General features: G+C 41.2%; 1 protein-coding gene and 2 long non-coding RNA genes across 6 annotated transcripts in view; 1 reads left to right on the top strand and 2 right to left on the bottom strand.

Annotated features, from left to right (window-relative positions):
* The window catches only part of MDM1 (Mdm1 nuclear protein), a 33,065-nt gene extending 23,792 nt beyond the window's left edge, over positions 1-9,273 (bottom strand). For all 4 annotated transcript variants that reach the window (XM_045873014.3, XM_064590924.1, XM_045873016.3 and 1 more), the window contains exons 1-4: positions 9,117-9,273; positions 8,012-8,126; positions 4,144-4,517; positions 2,914-3,048 (exon numbers count right to left, since the gene is read on the bottom strand). In XM_045873014.3, the coding sequence (XP_045728970.1) occupies positions 2,914-3,048; positions 4,144-4,517; positions 8,012-8,126; positions 9,117-9,134 (642 nt within the window). In that variant the 5' untranslated portion in view covers positions 9,135-9,273. The remainder of the gene's footprint in view (positions 1-2,913; positions 3,049-4,143; positions 4,518-8,011; positions 8,127-9,116) is intronic.
* Positions 9,274-9,489: 216 nt separating this feature from the next.
* The window catches only part of LOC135364329 (uncharacterized), a 119,824-nt gene continuing 104,362 nt past the window's right edge, over positions 9,490-24,951 (top strand). Inside the window, exons 1-2 of the long non-coding RNA XR_010411207.1 lie at positions 9,490-9,626; positions 13,581-13,633. This is a non-coding gene — a long non-coding RNA (uncharacterized LOC135364329). The remainder of the gene's footprint in view (positions 9,627-13,580; positions 13,634-24,951) is intronic.
* On the bottom strand, positions 10,127-24,123 carry LOC123843529 (uncharacterized). Its single transcript, XR_006790604.2, has 3 exons — positions 23,981-24,123; positions 13,775-13,986; positions 10,127-10,586 (listed from the first exon to the last, which is right to left on the bottom strand). It is a non-coding gene; the product is annotated as an uncharacterized LOC123843529 (long non-coding RNA).

Raw genomic sequence — 24,951 nt, 5'->3', positions numbered from 1 at the left:
CAGCGTGATGGTTACCAGGATCTAGGGGGTGGGAGAAATGGGGAGATGCTTGTCAAAGGGTACAAAGCTCCAGTCTGCAGAAAAAGTAAGCTCTGGAGATCCAAGGTACAACACAGTGACTACAGTTACTACTACTATATTATATACTGGAAATTTGCTAAGAGGGTAGATCTTTTTTTTTTTTTTTAAAGATTTTATTTATTCATTTGAGAGAGAATGAGATAGAGAGAGCATGAGAGGGGGGAGGGTCAGAGGGAGAAGCAGACTCCCTGCCGAGCAGGGAGCCCGATGCGGGACTCGATCCTGGGACTCCAGGATCATGACCTGAGCCAAAGGCAGTCGCTTAACCAACTGAGCCACCCAGGCGCCCCTAAGAGGGTAGATCTTAAGACACATACACACACACATCCAAAAAGGTAACTATGTGATAAATGTGTTAATTAGCATGACTGTGGTATTTTACAATGTATATGCATATCAAAACATTACATGTATATTGTAAATATATCATTTTTAGTTATCAATTATACCTCAATAAAGCTGGGGAAAAAATTCAAAGATCAACTTTCTACACTCATTACTATGTTTTGAATAAGTTACTATAATAAAAATAATGCTTAAGCCCCCCCCAAAAAAATGACCCATATCTTTTCTCCCCAAAGTTTCCTACCTCTCCCTCCCATCAGTATGGTAATGGGATATGTAAAATAGGCATATTTTAATGATATGAACATAGACATTCACTTTATAAGGCAATTCTGTTGTCAGCTCTAAAGGTTTTTTTCCTTCCTTGAAATGAATTTTTTTTCTTCCTCCAAAAAGAGAAGATTAACATTTTGAATGTCTGATGTGTTCATTTGTTCTGTTTTTCTCCTTTGCTTGCCTATCTTTAGCTTAATGCAAGGGGAAAAAAATCAGGTAATTATTATGTTTTTATTTTTATTTATTTTTTATTTTTTTAAGATTGTATTTATTTACTTGTCAGAGAGACAGAGAGAGAGAGTGAGTGAGGGAGCACAAGCAAGGAGAGTGGCAGGCAGAGGGAGAAGCAGGCTTCTCTGAGCAAGGAGCCCGATGCAGGACTCAACCCCAGGGCTCTGGGATCACGACCTGAGCTAAAGGCAGACACCCAACTGACTAAGCCACCCAGGCATCCCTATGTTTTTATTTTTAAATGTTTCTTCTTATCTTTAGTATTTTATAATATGGTTTCTATTTTATGGTATATTACCACTGTCTAAAAAGAAAGAAAAAGGAAAAGATATGGAGCGCAAATTAGCTATATTACTGCTTTACAATGCTGACTAGTGCATCTTCATACAGATCAAATTCCAAACAGAGTATCTTTTTCCTGAGTATAACCTCAAGGACTTTTCTGCCAAAAATTGTTCAGACTCCTTTACATATTAATACAAGACATCCTTTCAGAAAACAGGTGTTTGATAAAATAGAACTGAATAGCTTTAGAGGTTCCCTATCAACAAGCATTGAAAGTTTCCATCACATGGCTCTTCAATCCACAGACCCTGAAATTGATATGCTTTGAATTAACAAAGAGCATTTGCTTCCCCCCAAAATTATTTGAAACCTTCACTGATGAAAGCAATAAAACTACTAGTGAAGGTATCACCAGCAATTTATTTTATACTGTATTTTGGGGCCTATAAAAAGAGCATTTCTACACAATGTTTCCACTGAAATACGTAAAAGCGGTCAGTGGGGCTTTGATTTGAATCAGCTTTAAAGGTTGAAAGGTGAAATGCTCTACAAAAACTGAACAATTATAATTTTCAGGCAGTAAGTAATTTTGTAGGTACACTTACTATTCAAGGACACTTGTGAGCCAGCAAAAGAAGTACTGTTCCTATTGACTAGATTCACAAAGAGTACAAACATCACTTATGCTATTTTATATGTTCCTAAAATGTTATACAAATTTCAGTTTTTTACAAAACTGAGTAACAAGTAAGCAAGCCCAAAGCCGCCACAATTTATAGGATCACGGGTATTATTATCTTAGTGTAAGATGACTAATATTATTGTCTTGTTGAATCTACCCTCTCAGTCCTCAGGGGTATATAGGTTACAAGTGAATGTTGACATAGAAGAGAAAATGAATGTGAGGGTGTATGAAGGGGAATGTTTGTTTATAAAGAAAAATGCCAAGATCGTGAGAAAGAAAAGTCTAAGCTATCATGGGCCTCTGCAGATATTCTAAATGAGGTATTTCCTTACCTGGGCCTAGAAGTATGGTTAAGAACAAAAATGAGAGTTAAGAGCCTAAGAACTGTCTAGATGATGATGGTAGTAAAACAACAGAGTATTTATTAGTAATGGTTGTCCGGTACCAAAAACTGTGTACGGGTACACTGAAATCTAGTATCACATTTAGTTATCATAGCTTCTGAATTTTATAAATATAGTTAAACTGACAATTCCTATTACTGCTCATTTGATATAAAAACAAGCTTATGTATCTTGTGCTACTTTTAACGTATTTTGTATTTATTAAAATATTCAAAGCAGTTATGCCTTTCTTGCAAGACAGAAAACATGCAACGTATTAGTCAATGAACACAATGTTATAGATTAAAACCAATTTAATAATTTTTTTATTAAATAAAAAAAACTCAGCATGCAGAAACTTACCAGGCATCAAGTTTCATTACCCTGTCTCATATTTAGTGTATGTCATGGATCTGGCAACAATGATCATCAGTAGCCTAGGACAGTATCACATTACTACTATAAATCATAAGTAATAGAATGATTTTAGCAAAAATCTCATTTTTACTTTTCTAAAACCTACCTCCAGGCCTACTTAAGTACCTAATTTAGCTCTTAGTTCTGTGTAAATCTGCATCACTAGATCAGACGATAATACTTAAAAATGTATTACATCCATTAAACTACCTGATTGGCTGCAAAAACTGGAGCAGTTTCTTTAGGGGTCTTCCAAACAAACTGCCTTTGATATTCAGAATTCCTCAAGATATCACGTGAAGGAACAACAGTCAATCCTGCTCTCTTCCGAAGAACTCTATCCAACTGTTAGGGAAAGAAAAATCCCACCCAGAGTCATTAAAAGTTGCTATTCAAACTTCTTGTACTTGGGTAAAAAAACAACAAAAACAAGAACAACAACAAAAAATACATGTAACATGAAATCCACCCTCTTAACAAATTTTTAAGTATACAGTATTGTTATCTACATGCACATTGTAGTACAGCAAACTTTTTTCAATTGGTGATAATCTCCCTTTTAAACTGTCCAACCATTTAAAATTTCTTATCTTAATACTGTCAAGGAATTTTATTTCTTCATTTCTGTGTATTCCAGAAAAAGACAGCATCTTTCAGTGCCTTCCTACCAATTACTCATAATTAGATCTATTACCAAGAAACAGCAGCACCTCACCTTATCCACACATTGCTTCTGGGACACCCTTCCCCTGCCCACCACTTACATATCACCTTCCTTGATTCTACCGTGCCCCCTTGGTTTTCGCAACAAGCCACGGATTCTTCACTTCTGAATGCCTCTCCGTGGTTCTGGTGGACAAGAAATGCAGAAGCAGTGGACTGAAGAAAAACATGCGAGGCAGAGAGATGTCTGCACAGGTCCCTGCAGCCTAAGCTTATGTGCTTGCAGAGACCTTCCACTGGCCAGGTGTGACATAAGAGAGCAGAACTCCAAGATCTTTGAGATCCAGCCAGAACTGCCTTGCCTTTTGCATTTTGTCAATTGTGATTCTGTTTGTTGACACAATAAGAAATTGAAAAGGGCCTAGGTAGAAGTCAGCTCACCAGCCCTGCCAGAGGTAATGGCCTACTACTCTCCCTCTCTGTCTCAATTTGATCTCTCCCTTAGGACTGTGGTGCTGATACAAGATGAATAAAATCCAGAGGCAGGCTGTCCATCCAATGAAGAGATATCTTAGTATAACCAGTACAAAATGGCAACTCTTAAGAATAGAATTCCCAAAAGCTAAAGTCAACAGTCTCCGAAACTATTCTATAAGACATTAGATAAGAAAACAACAATGGAAAATTTTTAGGCACAAAATGTAGTATTACTGAAATGATGATGAAATTTACAAAGAATGCTATGCTTTCCAAAAGAAATACAGTGAATATACCTACCCCGTTATCTACATTTTCTGAATGCAGCTTGGTAGAATGCTGCAGGTCCTCATTTTCATTAACTGGTATATGGTCTGCTATTATATCCGCATCATTTTCCACAATATCTGAAGCCCCTTCAGCTCTGGAGTCTGTAGAGTGAGATCTGGTTCTTTTGGGAACCCTGGAGGCTTCTAGTGCAAGAACATTTTCTTGGTTAACATCATCTTTTTGTTCTGCCTCCTGTGATTCTGTTATTTCTGGGGCTTCAGGTTTTGGGGATACAACCACATTGTTCTCTGAGATCGCTCCATTCCACTCAAGAGATTTTGAAATCTGTGCGTCATGATAAGGGACTCTTCTTTTTGAAATAAAACTTGGCTCTCTTGTGATTCCTACAAAATATAGTGTAAAAAAATTGCAGCTACTGAAGTATAAGGTTACAAAGACAATTTTTCATAACATTTATGAGAGAAAAAATGGAATTGAAAATTCAGGTGAGATACAATGTCCTTCAAGTTGCAGGATACAGAAAAAAATAGGTATAGTTTGTCAACATAAAATCTTTAACTTTGCTTTTAAAAAAAAGTACTGAAAGTTTGACATGGAAAAAATTAAAAATTGGGATCACAGTGTTCGAGTCATCCTAACATAAGTCACCAGAATCGCAACGTGACAGGCCTGCCAAGCGACGCAGGACGTGTTGCCTCCGTTTCAATTACTTTCCTGTGCTACTTAACAGAACAATGGGCCCTAGTATTGTCAAAATTTGGAACTTTTCACAAAGCTTCTCTTATGCACAGTAGACCAAGAAGAGAAGGGATGAGATGTCATTATGCTGGATCTTGGTTCTACATTTGCCTTGATTTCCTGAGAATTAAAGAGAATGAACCCTTTTAACAGAAGCTAAGATACTAGTTCTCTATATTTCTGTCTGGCAAGCAAATGTCCAAAAAACTTAACCTTCTACCCAAGTAAGAGGAGCTCTTTGGAATGACAGCCACCGAGATACTGTCCTAGTTTGGGGCCATTCTTTAAATAGAAGGCTGTGCAGGGTGGGGAAGAAAGAGTAAGACTAGAGGGAAGGAGAGGGAAGGTGAACCAAAAATCTGGCATGACATAAAAACCCACAGTTCTTTAGCCTCTGTGACAGATGTTTTGGCCATTGAACCCAGGGTCCCCACTCTTACAACACTTCCCTAGTCTAGTGGCCTTCAAACTGGGTGCATGCATGTGTCTGGAGGCAAATGGAGACATTCTGGGGGATAAGCAGAAATGGGCCACTTAAGGAATCATTTTGCAGATCCTAACTCTATATGCACTGTTTCCCAACATTGGTCTGCCTGAGAGCTGCACCTGCCATCTTCAGTCTTCATTCCCATCCCCCCCTTTCCCACGTTGCAAAAGACACACCTCTCAGCCAGCCCCAAGGAACAAAAAATTCTCCTAGGTGTGGAGGATAAACAAAGAGACAATTTAAGGAAGTGTAACTACTGAGAATATCTGACAGCAAAGCAAAGAAGGCAGAGACTACAAATAACAAAGAAACAGTGCCTTATTTCATCCAGGTCCACACCTTTCCCACCTACCTATCTTAGAATTAAAATTCAGGAGTAAGGGTTGTCACGTGAAATGAATAGATATTAACATATGTTAACACATTTATAGGAATTGAAAAACAAAGTTAGACTTTTTTCTCAAAGAAAATAATTCTTTTTTTTTTAAAGATTTTATTTATTTATTTGGGAGAGAGAGTGAGAGAGAGCATGAGAGGGGAGAGGGTCAGAAGGAGAAGCAGACTCCCCACTGAGCAGGGAGCCCAAGGCGGGGCTCGATCCCAGGACTCCAGGATCATGACCTTAGCTGAAGGCAGTCGCTTAACCAACTGAGCCACTCAAGCGCCCCTCAAAGAAAAGAATTCTAATTTGCCTGATTAGTTTGCCAATGAGGACTGACTTTACCAATTATATGATGAACATTTACCAAAAATTGAATGAGCTACACTGGCAGCTCCAAAGTTTTAACAAAACATATGTAAAACATATGCACAATATTCAATATGCCAGAAATCATATCCTTTGAAACTATTTGTTACACTTATGATTAAAAACATTAAAAATCTACTTAAAAATATGAAAGGATATAAAGACTTTCTAAACTCTCTTAAGGGATATGAAAGCAAAAAAGTTTGAAGACCATTGCCCTAGACTTCCCTCTGCTTTAACACAGAGAGAGGCTTCTGGTAGAATAGCAAAATGAAAGGGGAAGATTCTCAAATGGTCTGCCCTTCTCTTGCAGCATCAGCAAAAATACACTAAGGGGAAAAAATACACTACATTAACAGAACGTCCAGCCGATCCTAGGTAAAACTGTTGTTATTCCTTGCTGGTCTCCCACCTCCCTTTCTGAACATCCTGGAGTTCTCACTCTGCCCTTCCCCTTTACTTAATATTCCCCATTAACATACCTCCCCTAGACCGTTCCTGCCTTCATAATGTACCACACTCCAAATTTGCTGATCTAAGCTAAAATGTTATGGGGGCAACAATCTGGTTAACCAATTCCCCAGTGTCATAATAGCCCATCAGTGGGATATCTACACTTTAAGATTTACTTTGGATTACTCTAATGGAGCCTCAAATTTGTAGAATTTTGAGTCATTTGGAGGATTCTGAGCACCACCTTGTCCAAGAAGCAGGGACATCCAGTGTTTGAAGTCAGGCTCTGGGTAAAGGATCCTGATGCTTCAGAGGAACCCAGAGCCACCCACTCTAGCCCACTCTTCTTTTTGTTCTCCAAATCTAATCCTGGAAACACTCTTCTCATTTTACTAATTTCCTAGGCTTAGGAAAATGATGATTATTTCCCATTATGTCTTTTTTTCTCCTGGTTTCAAATATCTAATATTTGGGGGACATATATATATCACACTTCAAGCACTCTCAGATGTGGGACCCCAAGCTCTCATCTGTATATATGCATCTGGCGCTTAACAGGCAATATCTCATTTAATCCCTCCCAGCAATCTTGTGCAATGGGCTTCCTAAACCCCACTTGGCAAAACAGGCCAAATTTGCCCAAGGTCATGCAGCTAATGTGCATTCAAAGTCACTTTTCTTCATTTATGCAAACACTAGTTTTAATAAGGACTTGAGTGTGTCAAGGCTGTGTGTCATCTACTAGGCAGGAAGATAGAGCCCTTGCTTAGAGATCTTATATTCTAGCAAGGGAGAATGAAACAGGCAGGTAGAATAAAGTCAGTCTGTTTATTTTCCCGTTTACCATGCTCTGGGAAACCTTTGCCCAGGGCTCTGACTTCCCTGGGATACCAGGAGGAAACACGTGTGATGACAAAAATATAGCCTCCAAACTCATAGGCTTTCCACTAAAAAAGACTTGATTTCAAATCATGGTTTTGCCACTTACTATGAAGTTTCGGCAAGCTACTTAATCTAAGTTTCCCTTTCTCAAGACCTTGGGAGTACACCTTCCCAGGTTTGTCTGCTCTCAGCTTTCACGTGTCAGCTCAAATATCATCTCCTCAGAAAGGCCTTTTTTGACCACTGAAGCTAAAGTGTATTCCCTCCAATGCAGCCCTCCCCCAAGTTATCTATAGGCTACCCTATAACAACCTGAAATCGCCTGGTTTATTTACTGAGTTACTTGTTTACTGCTTTTCCCTACAGTTAGAGTCTTTGTCTGATTCAAGGCTATCTCCCTAGAAGCTGGGAATAGTCGTGGCCTATAGGAAGCCCTCAATAAATATTTGTTAAACGAATGGGTAAGGCAACGTGGCCAACTGAACAAAGCTTCACAATTTTTAAGCATTTTGCAAACTTAACCCCAAGGTTTATTTAAGCTATCATGACTATTAGTTTGTTCAACTTACCTAATTGATCTGATCTAAGTCCAGCCCATGGGTACCTTCTCCCCACTGAGGGATTATAGGACTCTGACAAATAGGACTTTTTCCACAGAAAGTTTCTCTGGTATTCACTCAGCCCCTGTAATACAAAAGACAATTTGAGTACAATGCAATTAATGAACGTTGCTTTAAAGAAGACATCAGTAAAAATAATTTCTGAACCACTACAGAGTTGAAAGTCTTGAGATTGGTAAACACAGAAGAACTCCTTGATAACAGCTACCGTTTATCCAGCCCAATGCTAAGCAGTTCACACGTATTCTATCCTTTAATCCTCACAACCACCTGAGGCAGATGCTAGCAGGAATCTGAGGCTCTGAGCAGTCATCTTTTTGCTGGATGTCTGAGTCCAAAGCCTGGGCTCTTGTCTGATAACAGGTGACAATCCAAATCCTCATCATATAATTATCCTAATTAAGTTCTCAATTGAGTATGATGCCTTGTACCTTTCAAAATTTTGGAAAGTCAACCAAAGAAAAATTCCCCTCCCATTCTGGATACAAGCCCTTAAGTTAAAAGAATAAAACAGGGTTTGCGAAATGCTGTGGCCAACTGTTACACTGGTGGGTGCCTGACAGCTACCACCTACCTGAAACTTATGCACAACTATGAACAATGTGTATTTCTTACACCCTATCTTTACATTGTCAAGGTCCCATTTCTCAATCCTTTAAAAGACACCGGCACTTTAAAGTTTTAAAGGGTAGGCAGGGGGCGGGGGTTAAAGGATAAGCTGTGAGATGGGGCCACAGGTGTCCCAATCTGAAGCCACTTGAGATCTCATTACAAAGTGCCCTCCTTCCATCTCCACTCCCGTGTCCTCCAAAATCAGTCTCTCTCAACACCATCCAACGCTCCCACACTGCAACTTGGAAGTGTGTGTGAGCGGAGAGGGAGCTAGGTGGAGGAGCCAAGCATCCTCCAGGATCGTGACTGGCAAGCTCGGGAGCTGGCAGGCTCTGCGGGGCCCAGGAGCGCCGCGCAGAAAGCCAGCGAGGCCCCCGCGCCCCGCACCCGCCCCACCACGACTTCCCCCAGCAGCCTTCAGATCCGGAGACCACGGCCTCACCTTGAAGCGCACCGGCATGTCGCCCGGTGCTGGAGCCCCCGCCACTCCGACAGTTAACGGGACAAAAAGCCCCGAGGGGGCGGGGCGACAACAGTCGGTTCCCTAGCAAAATCCTCGGCCTGGCGTCCCCGACTACGCGCCGGCGCACTCCGGGCTTTCCTCCTTGAGCGCCGTCGCTCGGCCTTTCCCCGCCCACTCTGAGGCCTAAGAACCAATAGAGACTCGGAGAACTTCTTGTGGTCGTTAAGATCCGACCAATCAGTGCCCGAAAGAGAGACGCCCGCCTCCCGTGACAAATCCCGGGGACTAACAGAAATGGCGGGCGGAAGACTGGCCAATAAGGCTCCCGGAACCGGGGTGGGTGGGGCCCACCAGCGGGAGCTTCGTCCTGGGGAGAGCTCCGCCGCTCCGGGTATTGCGGGTTTTGTGTGACAATGGGTCTACCGGCTGGTGGGATTCGTGTGTCGCCGGCCTCGCTGGGCCGAGTTCGTGACGTCATAAAACATGAAGGTGTGTTCTTAATTCCAGATCTGTGACGAAACCGAAATGTTTCTTTTTCTGATATGAAAATGTTCAGGTCTATTCTCCTGAATACCCGTTCTTCTGACAGCCATGTTACACTACTCACTGGCACATCAAAAGGGTCGGCAAAAAATAAATATTGCTTAGGCAGGCCAAAAAATTTTTTTTAGTAACTCTTGAAAGAGAAACTGCTTACGTCCAGTGATGTTCTTGCGCCCAGTTCTCCCACTACCCCGCCCCCACCAAAAAACATGCACATAGAGCTCTTATGTTAGAAAACGTGAATGATGCTTGTGTCAACTTCCAAAGCTTCAGCGTTGTCTCTCCTCTCACTCATTTTAAAAAATAAAATTCCATCTGATTTTAATAGACTGTTGCCATCATCATCAATAACTATTTCTCCAGATTCTACCATTGACAGAACACTGTGCTGACTCTGAGAATGGGAAAGAAATAAATTGTCCAGACAGTTGTCTAATATACTCGCAGAGAATGAACATCTATTTATTCAATAACAGTATAATGTTTCATGTACTAAATTTTCAAATGATAGGTATAATAATAAGGGCTATAGGAGTTGGAGGAGGGAGTTGTCCTTAAGGGCAGAGATGATTAGAAGAAGCCTCAGGAAGAAATATTCAGACTCAGCCTTGAAGATTAGAAGGACTGAAATAAGTAAAGAGGAAAACGGGACCATCAAAGGGCAGATGTCTGAATGGAATGCTGCCAGGCTTCTTTCAGGAACAATGAAAACAGTGCCTTTACTTTTGTCATTTGTTGACTGAAGAAAAGTATGCCCTCTTTTAAACTTTCAAATATTAATAGCAGTCCTTGATGCCCTAAGCATTTTCTGCAAAGCCTTGTGTTCCTGAATCCTAATTGATGTCTCTGTTCTTCTTCATCATCACGGAGATACTTAAAAATTCATTTGAAGGAGGCACCTGATATCTGAAACAAAGAGAATATTAAATTAGCCCCTATGTGGCCATGCATCCAGGGGGCCCTTGATAAATGTTAATTGGTGATGACAGCATCTCTGTCGTGTAAATTAAGAATGGCACAAACAAGACACGGTGGAACATAAAACAAAGGTCCTTTGCAGGAAAACAGCCCAGATCTTACAGAGTAGGAAAAACACAACTCTGGTTGTATACACAATTTTGTTACCACATAATGCTGAGGTGAAATCAGCAAAAGCAAGCATGTAGAACGTAGCCTGTCTGCTAAACAAGGGCCATGATAACTGCAGTAGAGCTCTACTGAGCAGGGAATAAATGACAAGAACAGCAGAGGGTAAAAATAACTGAGTCATAACCTGGGTTTGCTGAGATGGGTTATAAGGATTCGAAGAAGAGTACTTTATTTTGTTATTTTTAAAAGAAAGCCCACTCAAGCTAATGAGGCAAAGACGTGGAAATGAAAAAAAAGGGACAACCTTAGTAAATGAGAGTTTGTAGCCTGTGTTTTACCAGCCTTTACGCTCTCTACTACCACAGGAAACAGACCCAGTACCTGCAGTGTTCCACCCAAGAGTTTTGGGGAGTCCCTAGGAGGTGTTTCACATGTGCTTACACCTAGCACATATGGTATGCTGGGCAACACTGCCTCAAATTCCAATAGCCACACGTCTGTATGTGTCACTCTTGCTGCTGGCCACCACAGCCACATTTGCTGAGTACTGAGTCTCCACTGGGCACAGCATGAAGCCTCCTCAGACTGCCCCACCCTGCTGGTGATCTGTGACAAGGCACCTCTCTCCCATTTTTGTGTTACCCTCTATTAAGTGAGTATCAAAGTGTCTTAGAGGGCTTTTCCATTTGTATTTTAGCCTTCCTTCTCTCCAAAGGGAATTCCATGGAGTCTGAGCCAGAAAGTAATCCTCAAGTGATAGGTTTCATTCTGTGTCAATCTATGACCTTCTATTCTAGACGTGCTTCTCTCTTCCACCGACCAAGGCTCTCTTACTAGGACAAGGGTGTCATACCTGCCTCCCTCTTCCCTTTGTTGATTTCTCTATTTCTCATGCAATTAGATTTCTCTTTATTACCTGTGAGAGATTAAATTAGTACCACCTCTATGAAGGACAATTTGGCAATCCTTTTGACCCAGCGATTCTACTTTTATAACTTTATCTTACAAATATACTTGCCCATATGTGAAAAATATTTAAGGTTGTTTACTGCATTGTTTAGAGTAACAAAAATTGGAAACAATTTAAATGTCCATCCTAGTTAAATATATTATGGTTGCTCCAGGGCCCAGAGCAAGAACAGGCTATGCAGCAGGTCCAGGTGACAGTGCAGGCTGCTCTGCTCCTTGGGACTTCCAACCCAGCAGATCCAGCTGGGTCAGACCCACTTCAGGTGTCAAATATTACATCCATCAGGGTCTGGCTGCGAAAACAGAAACTACTAGAGGCATTTCAAGAAAGAAAGCTTACTATAAACTGTTGGTTAATGAGTTATTGGAGAACTTAGAAAAACTAAAAGGAGAAACTGAGGATAGTAATTCTAGAAAGCAGCTCATACCCCTGAGGTTAGAAGAGCAGAGGAAAATGTTGATGTTACTGGAACACAGAGGCTTACCCTAGAAGCTTCAGGGAATTGGCCAGACCTCTGAGAAGGGTCACTGCCCTTCTTAGGGAACAAAGTGAGGCTGCCTCTGGGAATGACAGGAAGAAAGGAAGGAAGGAAGGAAGGAAGGAAGGAAGGAAGGAAGGAAGGAAGGAAGGAAGGAAGGAAAGAGAAAGAAAGAAAAAGGAAGAAAGAAAAGAGAAAGGAAGGAAGGAAGAAAAGAAGGAAGGAAGGAAGAAAAGGAAAAGTTGGCGACCAGCTGCTGCCATGGAAGAAAAGGTCATCATTAAGGTGCTGCTGAGAGCAAATAGTGAGTGAAAGCAAGCATTCTGGTCTCTAGTGTTAGTTAGTTAGCAGGGTCCAAAGGGTCTGCAGAGCCCAAAAGGTAAAATTGGAAGTGAGAGACTGTAACTTGTTAACTTCCACCCATCCAACCCTTAAAAAGAAAGAAGCATTTTTTAATGAGCTAACATGGAAGGAGTTAAAAAAAAAAAAAAAGCAAACTATAGACATGTGTATAGTATACCATCAGTTGGGATAAAAGAAAGACAAAGAAAGAAAAAATGATGTTATATAATAGCATCATTCACAGGCACTTGTTCCCTCACTCATGAGTCTAACTCTATTAGCAGCAGCTATGAAGATGAAGAACATTTCATTCAACTTACTTATAAATACATGGAAACTTTAAGGTATTGGTAGTTACTATGGCTATTCTCTTTACATAAAATCAGTCCATTAACCCTTTCTAGATTCACTTTGATTTGCATATATTGCAATAAGTCTGTTGCTTCTTTTAGAGACAAAGGCATATCAAAATCCTTTAAAAACAACTTTTATTTGCACTTAAAATATAAATATGGTACCTATTCTATTAAAAACAGGAAGTCAATCACTTCACAAATCTAACAATCTCCCATCATTTTCTTGGCAGCAATTGAAACATTGGAGAATTTGTACTTGTATTCGAATTTATGTTTGTGTTGAATCTGTATGTGCCTCTAACCATATTTTTATTTTACAAACAAAAATGTATTACATATAAGCAGAACACTGTTATACAAAAGGGTTGAGGAAAGAAAATACAAAGATGAGTAAGACACAGCGCCTGCCTTCCAATCTGATTACAGTCAAATGAGGGAACAGACGCATACACAAAGAGCTCAGGAAAGGATAGAAAGAATGATTCAAGGAAGGGGCTAAAAGTGAGCACTCAGGTATTCTGAAGATGCTTTTAAATCCAGTGCCAGAAAGTTTGAGCCAAGACTGGAGACTAAAGAACAGACAGGTAAGACAGCTGCTTTTAAGTTACATCCTGGGAAACACCTGATCTAGAGGACCTTTCACTTTCCCTTTTGTTCTGCCCTAGGTAGCTGAATCCAGGGCAGAACTAACATTTGCTCAAGATTGGGTCCCAAAAAGGTAAGTTACTTGCTCTCTGTTGTCTTTTTTCTCTCGTTGCTTCAGAAATCAGAGTAATGTTGTTTTAGTAACCACCATTCCATCAGCGCAGTGATTCATCCACACTGTGTTTGCATATATGTAATTTTTTTTCTCAGATACCTTGCAAGGTAACTGAAATTCCAGTTTCGAGGCTTAGTAATGCTCTTGAGCTCTGTCACTTCCTCTTGGGTCATATTTACATGGGCTTTCCTTGGTAAATCTTGATCTCAGTCTCTGCCAAAAAGCAATCAGTCTGACAGCCGCTTTCTTTGGCATTTTTCCATCAGTTTTAACTGCTTTTTCCTCACATGAATGAATTTCTGATTGCACAACTGAAAAGAAAAATGACAAAATTAAATCAATGGATTCTGTCTCAGAAGCAAAATTGCTTATACTTCACATTAGTGTCACTAAGAATCAAATAAACAGGGTGTGTGATTAAGACTCACCAATGAGCCAGGAGCAATTTATCCTCCAGACTTTTCGCCATGGGATGCCTTTGTTGACAAAGAAGTGTCTGGCTTTTGAATCAATGGGGCACCTTTGGGAGGGACTCCAGGTTCTCTTGACAACATGTACTTTTTTTTTTTTTTTTTGGTGAGCTCGAGGGACACCTAACCTTATGAGGCCATGACTGAATAAAGAAAGTGATTCTTAGTAAGGCATAAGCCACTGCAAGCCTCACATACCCTAATAATATGTTGTGCCTCTGCTGAACAAGACACAGGGAACAAAATACGAAGGCACAAAATTCTTTTCACTTTAATGCCTTCACTGTTGATGATTCTGTGATCTAAAAATTGCCTTCCCTTTTCTTCAGTGATTATTGTCTTAAATCACCATCTGTATCAAAGTATCCACAGGGACACAGGTTTTTCTAGAATTTCTAACTCTGTAGATTGGGAAGCATTAATTCTCTGACCACTTAAAATCAGACGTCATGTCTTAAGGTCAGGTCAGAGGACACTGTCTTCCTAAGAACCTTCTAAATCCATACCCTACACCAAAATAAATTTTGAAATATTCTTTTATCACATAGTGTATAGGCACCTTAAGAACTTAAGGTCAAGACCAAATGCCTGTTACTATTCCTTCTGAAATCACTGTTCTATTAGTAATGTTATATCAGATATCAAAAAGGGAGTAAGAATTTTTCAAAACACAAATCAGTTTTCCTCTCCTTAGTGACTTATCATTGTTGGTTCCCTTTAAAACTTATTCATTTGGGTTTTGCTGGAACAATGAGTTCATAAAATCTTAGTACTATGTTGTTCATCCTTCAGTCTCTCAACTTCCGGTAATTGAATTAATAATGTTCGACCCTACAGAGAATGATATACCCAATTGTAAAATACTGCACATATGAGTTTAAAGAAATGGTTCCAATATCACTGAGCACAACTTACAGAATAAGGTTTAGGAATCATGCTCATTTAAGTTCATCAGAGCTGTGGCAGATACTGAGGCTGACACTGCAAATCCACTCCAACCTTCTCACGTACTACGGAAATTAGAAAGTTGAAAGTCCCTTTGACACTAGGCCCCTTCGCAGCTGAATGTCAGGTATAACTTACACTTTGCTGATGAGAAGCACTTGCATAAACTGAATTAGGTGGGAGAAAGGCAAAGCACAGGAACCTGTTGTGATGGTGTAAGTCATGGCTGGAGTGGCAGGAGCGTGGTTCTGATCGGGCAGCTCCAGCAGCAGCTGCCTGATCACCGCAGCAGTGACAGAGTTCCGGAGCCAGGGTTTACAGCAGTGGTTTATTAACTTAGCCAGGAATTTCCTGGTTCGACAACTCCTGGCATTAGTGAGTCTATTCTGTGATGTGGCCCTAGAATTTACTTCTTCTGCCTTCCCAAGGATTCTGTAAGCCACTTTGTGCCAGTCATCTATTACCACAATAATGCTGTATAACAAACATCCCCCCCCCCAAATGTGGTGGCTTGAAACAATAACCATTTATATTGCTCATGAATCTGTGGGTCAGCTAGCCAGTGCTAGGAGTCTAAGTTGAGCTTGGCTGACCTCACTGAGCTTGCTCAAGTATTTGTGGTCAACTGATGGGGACTTTAGAAGCTGGCTGGTCTCAGATGACCTCCGCTAGGACAACTCTCACTGCTCCTTCACCTTCCAACAGGCCAGCCTGGATTATTCTCATGGGAGAGGAAGGTACCAAGCAGGAGAGCAAAGTGTGCAAGGTCTTTTGAGGATTAGGTTTAGAAACAGCATACCATCACTTCTGCTGCATTCCATTGGCCAAAACAAGCCAAAAGGGCAGCCTGGATTCAGGACGTAGGGAAATAGACTCAATCCCTTGATGGGAGGAGTTACAAAGACAAATTGTAAAGGAGGAAAGAAAACGTGGGGCTGTTAGTACAATAAATCTGCCTCAACACTGAATACTCTGGAAATACCCTCTCTGCTTTAAATGGCTGAATAAATTATGTTCTCTGCAGTTTAACTCTGGTGGGTTATACATATGCATGTATCTCCATTCCCTCTAAAAATGCTATAAAATGACAGTAAATGAATAAAACTGATATAAATTGGTGAGGTCAGAGAGAATGGCAGAGGAGACAACTGCAAAATAGAGATGTCAACAAATATTGGTGATAGGGAGAACAGAGTCTGTTGCAGGTTGGGCTCTGTGGGAAACAGACCCCAAGCTGAAGTTGAATGTGCTGAATGTTTATTAGTGAGGCCTCTTAGGACCAACACTTGTGAAAGGGAGCGCACAGCAGCAGGATGGCGTAGAAGAAGTCAGGCTTCAAGGCAGGCCTGACAACAACTTCAGCTAACCCCATGCGGAGTCCACAACTGAAAGGGCCTGTCAGCCCTGTCCTGTGCTGGGCCTTAGGAAGGGCACAGCCTTGGGGAAGGTGGTTCCCTGCAGCAGAGGTAACAGCACAGGGCACAGACAGTAACAGCCGCAACGATCCTTCCCTGAAGTGGGACACGGACAAATGCATCACTGTAAGCATGTTCCTACTAACTAAACAAAACAAAAAACAAAAACATGCATTTGGAGCCAGAGGCGAAAATATCTCTGTTCCCATGGGGAGCCAGTCTCAATATAGCTATTAGAGCGTGAGTCCCCAAACCTTCAAGAGTGAAGGAGGGTACCTGTCAGCCCTGGTGCCCTGAGTTCTGGTTCAGAATGCCTAGAGACAAAACACCGGACCTGGATCTCATGGTGCCCTGTCCCTTCCCTAGACTGTCTGCTCTACCTTACCATGTCGTGGTTCGCTTTGCTCCTGCATCAGGCCACCCACAGCCTTGTGCTTCCGGAGATTCTGCCTGTGTTGGTGCCAGGCAGACAGGAAAGCCAGATGCAGGGGCCAGCAGGACATTCTGCTTATGAATTTCACAGGCAAAGTGTGGGAATTAGAGCTAGAGAGGAGCACAGGAACCCCTATCTTAGAGAGGAGCAAAAGAAAAAGACACTGGACCTGAGGAACTGGCCTAGGACTTGCCTTTTTATCTATAGGTAAATCAAACTCACATTAAAAAAAAAAATTGTCAGTACTAGTGAACCAAGAAGAGAAAAAAAAATATTGACTCCCTAAAATTAATTCCCATTACAATCATTTATAAACTGGCTGCTACCATTTATACATGAATACCATAGAGCACAATAACAAGCGTCCATGTCATAAAGGGTTTGTTCAGTAAATTGATTGGAAAGCTAAACTTTCCACTATATGGACAGCCGTTAGGGTTTGTTACTTCTTCCTTGGGATCCAAGGCTCACCCCATAACCCTGGAGGGCACACGAGCCAGAGGGCAACTCCATTCTCTCCTGATGAAAGAACACTCAGTGGAACAAATCATGTTTCAAATAAATGTTCTCTTTACAATATAAGCCACTTTCTTCTTTGAATTGTGATGTTCTCTTGATCATGGGCTTTTATTGTTAAGAAAGCAAGGGTCCATTTCCAGTACATGCTTCACCTCAGCCAAATGCAGTGAAATGTGTGCAAACACTTTGTGAATTGGCAAACATTATAGAAATGTGAGCAGTTCCTGGTATTAGGTGTTAAGAATGGTCTCCTTTTGTACCATTTTGTACCACTCCTCATCTTTGCTTTTCCTAAACAGTGGAACTCATGCAGTTTAACATTACTAATTAGTCTCCAATTTATTGTGAACAATACCTTTTCTGATTATTATTATTTTCATCTAATATTTATTGAGTACTCATTACATGTCTTAGGACTGTATATCCTGGATCAGAATGGTTTCATTAGGGAAACAGGGCCACTGTAAATAGTATAGGAATAAAGGGCTTCATATAGAAATGATGGCTTACATAGATATGAGAGGAGTTGGTGGAGTAAAGGTCTAGAAGGTGGCAGCCAGAGGAGTGGAGAGTCACTGATGTGTTCAGTCTGAAGTCCTAGAGTGTGGATGGAGAGACTCAGCTCATGGGGCACGTCCCAGAATCCTGCAGTAGCTACAGAATGCTGTGAGCCTCTGTGTCCGGTGAAGCCCTAATGAGCCTAAGCAACTATTATCCCAGAAACAATGGTCGCCCTTCACTTTTGCCTTCCAAGTCTTGCGCAAGTCACAAACTAAAAGTCACTCACAAATTCCAACCCAGAACCATGTAGGAAAGGAGATTCTGGGAAGTTCCAGATATTCTGGTAGTTTCCAGCCTTAGATAGGAATAATATTGGTGGTGCCAAGTTACCATCAGGCAATGCAGCACACAGACAATAGAAACAAGTGTTACTATTAACATTTTTTGGCAGTCAAAATGCTAAGATGTTTAATGACTTGCCTGAGGTCACATGCTAATAGATGGCAGAGCTAAAACTCAAAACCCAGGTCTGTCTGAGACCTATGATCATAACAACTCTTATTTAATGGCCCTTCAAAATCTATAAATACTGATTATCCGTCATAATATTTAATATTATTTCCTGTCTCTGTGAGAGCCAGAGGCATATGTTTCAACTATTCTAGAACACTGTGGTTAAGAGATACAGATCTCAGGACTAAAGTGATGTGTCAGGGATGCAAGTCGTCTTTGGGGCCGAGCTGAGACATTTCTGCTGCCCAAGGTATCATGGGTTCAGCAGCTTACAGAGCTACATTATCAGGAAGTCTCATTTCTTCCTCTGGCTGGAAAAAAAATTAATGCCTACACCCCTTAATTCTCCCATCCTTTGTACATGCTGTGACCTACACAACGATACCTTGAACCCGCCTTTTGGGAGAGAGGAAAGAATATACTTTCCATTACTCAAGCCGAGTGAAAAGAGCTTCCAGGGAACATTTGGAGATCTTGACAAATGTTCCTTGGACTCTGTGAAACAGAAAGGCCATTATCTAATTCCTGCCTGGGGACACACAATGGTGAGAGATTACAGCTAGAATTGCTGGTTTAATAGCAGAATGACAAGAGGTGGGTGCATTAGGAACAAACTACATTTCTGCCCACAGTAGGGCAAAAACATCTGAGTTTCCTTGTGGCCAAGTTGGACAGATGAGAGGGAGTCCACCTGGGGTCATGTTCGCTCCTACCTCAGAGTATTGCCTAGAGGGGAAATGTGACCCGCAGGTGGATTGTCAGAAGTCCAGGTGCTGAGGGTAGGATCATGGTGCCTATTGATGTACAGCCCCACCCACACCAGGGGAGCTGCTGTCAGAGGTCCTCAGTGGGCACACCTCCAAAACATCCCTCAAGGGGAAAAGCCAGCAATTGCGCACCTGCCACCTCAGAGGAAGTCATCAGATTACAGTCTACACAAGCCACAAAAAGTCTTTTTCATTAATCCCCTCTCCTTCTGAGCCTGGCCCTGGAACGATCAGAAGCAGCACCTACAAAACAGGGAAAAGTAGATGGACAAGGTAAAACAAGCAAGTAGAGAAGTCAAGTATGTGTCTGTCTCCAACTGGGCACAGTTGCAGGGCAGTGGGGGCAGAAGGAAAGGAAAAAGAAACTGGATCTGAGTTTTATACTACATGAGAACTTTAAAAACTACCAACTGGAGGCTGTTCTTGTGACTAAAAGTAACCAAGGACATTTTTTTCCCTATCTACAAGTAACTGAAAAAGTTTGGGTACCAAGATTGCATCCAGAAATGGGATCTAGACAGGAAAGAATGAAGTTGATTTCTGCATGACCCTATTCAGTCCAGCTTGTAAGTAAAAATGATTATACCTATATAATAGGAACAATGGGACAACACGAAAGAACTCTTAGCAACTAAAAATATTATAGCAGCATCTTAAAAATGCCATATAGGCGTTAGAAAATAAAGCTGAAGCCACCTCTTGGAAGTTAGATCAAAAAGAAAAAATCCATAAAAAGAAATAAAATACAATAAAAGCAGTTGTTGAGGAGGTCCAAAATCTGACATTATAATAGCAGTTTGTAAAAGGGAAAATGGGGAAAAATGTAGAGTAAGAAATTTAAAAAATTTTTTTCAAGAAATCTTCCCAGAATTGAAAAGATGAGTTTCTAAAATAAAAGTTCTCACCAATCATATGCATTAATTATTCAGCAAATATCTGAAAACACTGTTTTTGTGCTAGGCCCTATTCTAAAACTACAGCAAAGACTAAAGCCAAGGATGTGAGTCCCTGCCAAGGAGCTTGCATCCTACTGGGAGAGACAGGTAATAGACAAAGAAATAATGACTTAAGTCAGATGGTAACAGGTGTCATTAAGGAAAATAAACCCGGATAAAGGAATATGGAATAATGAGATGGTAGGAAGGGATTGCTATCTTAGGCCAGGTGGTCAGGGAAGGCCTCTCTGATCATGTGACAGTTGAGCGGAGGGAGCGAGAGATGCAGACATGCTGGAAATAGAAGCACAGCAAAAGCAGGATTCTCTGTCCGCCATGTTTACTAATGTATCCCACCTGTCTAGAATAGTGCCTGGCTCATAGGAGGCACTCCAGAAACACTTGTTGAATGAATGAATCGAAGCATAGGGAAAAGCATATGCAAAGGCCATGATACAAAAACATCCTTGGCTTGTTCAAGAATGCCAGCGAAGCTGGAGCAATGGTAGCTTGGGGAGACATAGTAGGTGATGACCTTGTAGGCCACGGCAAGGACTTTGGATTTTATTCTGAGACAGATGAAAATCCATTGCAAGTTTCTAGACATCAGAGTGTCATGATAAAATTGCTGTTGTTAAAGAACTACCCTTGCTTCAATGAGAAGGTAGACTGTAAGGAGGTGAGGTTGGGGGCAGGGGCACCACACTAGTCCAGGCAAACTTATGAGTGGCTTAGAGTAGGGTAGCATGAGTGGAGATAGTGAGAAATTAGCAGATTATTGATAAATCTCAAAGACAGATCACACAAGACTTGCTGCTGAATTAGATGTCATATGTGAGAGAAACAGAGAAGTTAAGGATGAAGCCAAGGTTTTTAGCCACAACAATTAGAAGGATGGAAGGGGACACTATTAGATGCAAGGTGTGATGTAAGGACCAGATGCAAGGGTGAGAAATGAGAGGTTATTTTGGACTTAAGAGATGCCTACAAGACATACAAGTGGAGATGTCATATGTATCTCTTTCCTAAACAAGTAAATTCAGGGGGGAAATGCATATTCAAGTTTGTCCTCCTCAGTGCAATGCATCTATCTCAAGGGCCAGATAAGTGACCAGATTTTAAAGCCCATTTCCAACCCTGAGACCTGACAATCCAATAGCCCTCTCCTCACCGCTGAAGTAAAAGCTATTGATTCTCCCCTTTTATGACGCCTACAGGATCTTTCCTTCCCCACATGTGTTCCTTGCATTTTTTTTTAAAGATTTTATTTATTTGACAGAGAGACAGTGAGAGAGGGAACACAAGCAGGGGGAGTGGGAGAGGGAGAAGCAGGCTCCCCGCTGAGCTGAGAACCCGATATGGGGCTCGATCCCAGGACCCTGGGATCATGACCTGAGCCCAAGGCAGCCGCTTAACCCACTGAGCCACCCAGGTGCCCCTATTCCTTGCATTTTCCACACCACATTCTCCCTCTATCCTCTAGCTTCCTGAGGAATAGTTCTCTCTTACTTTGGGAAAAGGAGCAAAGAAATACAAACCCTTCATTTGACCATCCTGTTCTTTCTTCCTCATTTCCCTGACAAAACTTGGTCACTTCCCCCTCAGGTCTCTGATGAAGTTTTCTCTTCTTAACCCTGATTTCCCTCTCCAGCCCTATCCCTAACCCAATTCTTTCAGGGCCAGGCCTACAGCCTATTCTCTGATCTATGCACCCTGCCTGGGGCTCTGCACCATTCCCCGTGGTTGACTTCTCATGGGGGCATCCCCCAGGATTCATTTTTGGTCATCTGCTCTCCTATCTGCATGCTTTCTCCCTCAGGAAGGTCATCATTCCTATAACTGCAATGAACACCCCTGCATGGATGACTCCCACCTGTTCATCTCAGTCTTTGCTTCTTATCAGAGTTTGACTTCCTAAGAGTATCTAAGCAAAGTGGTGATCTGGCATAAGTGCTGAAATCGGATGGTTCAGGTTTAAGTTTAACTATATACATTTTGGGGTTATATTTAGCCCCTCATCCTTCATGAAGTGGGAATAATAATAGTACCTAACTCAGTTTCCATGAGGATTACATGAGTTTTATGTATAAAACATATAGCCCCTGGCACATAGTAAATAATAAATGTTAGCTATCATTATTGGAGGTCACACTATCACTGAAACTCAATGTATACAACCCCAAATTCTTCCTTTGCTTCTCTCCCTAATTGGTTCTCAAGTTTTTCTGTGCGGTCTCTAGTTCTCAGACCCACAGATGTAACATTTGTGATAATCTTTGATTTACCCATTACTTCAATTTTTTTAATCTAGTCAGTTGACAAAATAGGTCTTGCTAACTCTCCTACTAATTTTTTCTTGAAATGTGACTTCAATCTTTTTCTTTTTTCTTCATCCCTCTGCTACGCCCCAGCTTAGTCCCAATCTGCTCACACTAACGCAGCCGGGGCAGCAACCTCCTCATTAGTCTCTGTGGACTCAGCCTCCAACCCCAAACCATGGAAATATTATCTCAGAAACTTTGAGTTCTGCTGTTTCCATTCCTAACAGGTGAAGAATCCTCTAAGTAGATAGAACTTTCTAGAACTTCCATAATACAGCTCCATTCTATGCAGTCTTATTTCCTTCCACTCACCTGCCTTGCCAGCTCTGTCTCTCCACTGCTCCAAGACCATCTCATGCTCTTTCTGGCCCCTCTACTTTCATGCACATTGTTCTCATCTGGAATGCCCCCTCACTTTTCTCCAGCTATCTCAATCCTACCTGTTCTTCAGCCCAGCTCCATTTCAGCCTTCTCCCTGAGGTGCATGAAATGAAATCTCATTCATTCAATTACTCCAACACCTAAAATCAGCATTTGATCCCATTTACATATTGTAGCATATTGTTCCCTGAAGTGCAAAATATGTCATTTTTGTATGTATTAGATGATAAGATTTTAAAAGGTTACAATGTTTCCTAAACTTCAGTGTTCCTGCTTCACCCCTTCCCTACCCCATGCCTAGGAAAGCTGTAAGTAAGTGATAAAGACCCAGGAAGCCTTGATGATAATATAAAAATAAAAATAATGATAATGATGATAATGATAATAATAATAATATACACTATGCTGTATACCAAGTACTCATCTAAGGAGCTTTTTACATATATTAATTCGTTTAATCTTCACAATAATTCTATAAAGTAGAGATATTATCTCTATTTTACAGCTGAGGAAACTGAGGCACAGAGAGGTTAAGTAAGTTGACCATGATTGATTACTGACCCAGCGTAATCTTCACACACACAAATATGTGAAAGAATGCAAAATATAATCTAGGAAGACTATACTGTAAAAACTCCATTGAAGACCCAAAGAAAAGAAATCCTAAGACTCGCCCTCACTTCAGTGATACAATGTAACTGTATTTCTGGGTGGTGAAGGGGAAAGAATAAATAGGGATCACATTTTTTTTTTAAAGATAAATTTGTCATCTCTTTATTTCTCTGATTCTAAATGAATCACAGAAGAGACTGGAAAAAACATCCGGTCCCACCCCCATTTCCCCCCCTTTCCCATGTATTAATAAAGCCACCCAACTACAACCATCAGTCCCTCATGAAATAAGCATCCATGTAAATTGGCTACTGCTCTGCCCTAGAAGGAGACACATACTACATGGTATGCTCTGAAAGTCACGTGCTTCTCTTCTTTACCAGTCACAAGGAACACTTTTGGATATGCACAAATAAGGAAGTGCTGTATGAACTAACTTGTGACTGAAAATCAGTCAAGTATTCCCCACAAATAGCAGCTCGTAGGCACCTACCTGAACTCTAGGTGTTCATTCTTTAGAAGAGAGCGTGAGGAGGCTGGAGCCATCCCTCCATGGCTGGCCCAGCAGGCTGTAGTCTAATATGGAAAGCGAATCCCCAAAAGCTGAGCCATCCCACCAACACTCAGCACCTCCCATGGGTGAAGGAAAGACTGTGGCTTGACTGCAGCACAAGACTAAATGTGGTGAGGTGAAGAGTTGAACAAATCAGTCATTTTCCTGTTGCGTAAGTAGGAATTTGTACCTCTTGGCTTTTTGTTAGAGAAGGAGGGAGAAGTGTGGCTTGTTACCTCAGAAAACTCTGCCCAATGAGAGGCTGGCCCTTCAGAGGATCTGCCCTGGTTGCCACACAGAGTTTTGCAAACCTGGCTTAAAAGTTCTTGAAATAGTTATCTTTGCTTACAGTAGTGGTTAGAAAAATGAAATGGGAATTAAGAAACCTTGTAATATAATACTCTGTACCACCTCGTTGGTATTCAAATATGTTTTTCTAAGCTCAGATGATTTCCATATGGGTGGAAGACTTCAGATTTAATTTTATTAAAGATAATTAACATCCCTCTGAAACAGTAGTTATCTATATACCTCCAGCAAAATATTTATGTGTAAGGATGTTTCACCTGCCGCACATATTCTTGACTGGCATTCAAGTGGATTATTAGCTGTCTTGCCCCTAGCATCTATTCTGTCTTAATGACTCCTATCCTCCTACACTGCTGAAAGTGACTTGAGGCAGTACGGATTCCAAAGGCAGGCTGCCTGCCAGATGAAGCGGAGAAGCTGCAGGAAGCATGCACGGAAAGAAAAGTGAGTGCAGTTCCCCTGAGATAGGTTTAAGTTAACGTAACCATGGTTTTTAATCTCCTCATATACTCTCTTTGTAACTATACATGTCTTAAATAATAGGTTCAAAAGAAGCATGATAATAGCTAACAGCTGGACTCTTTCTAGCACTTTCTTATCAA

This window comes from Mirounga angustirostris, unplaced genomic scaffold, assembly GCF_029215605.1.
Source record: "Mirounga angustirostris isolate CCGP_5_RB_7025 unplaced genomic scaffold, mMirAng1.0.hap1 SCAF_5, whole genome shotgun sequence".
NCBI classification, from domain to species: Eukaryota; Metazoa; Chordata; class Mammalia; order Carnivora; family Phocidae; genus Mirounga; species Mirounga angustirostris.
This window is presented reverse-complemented; position numbering and strand designations above follow the sequence as displayed.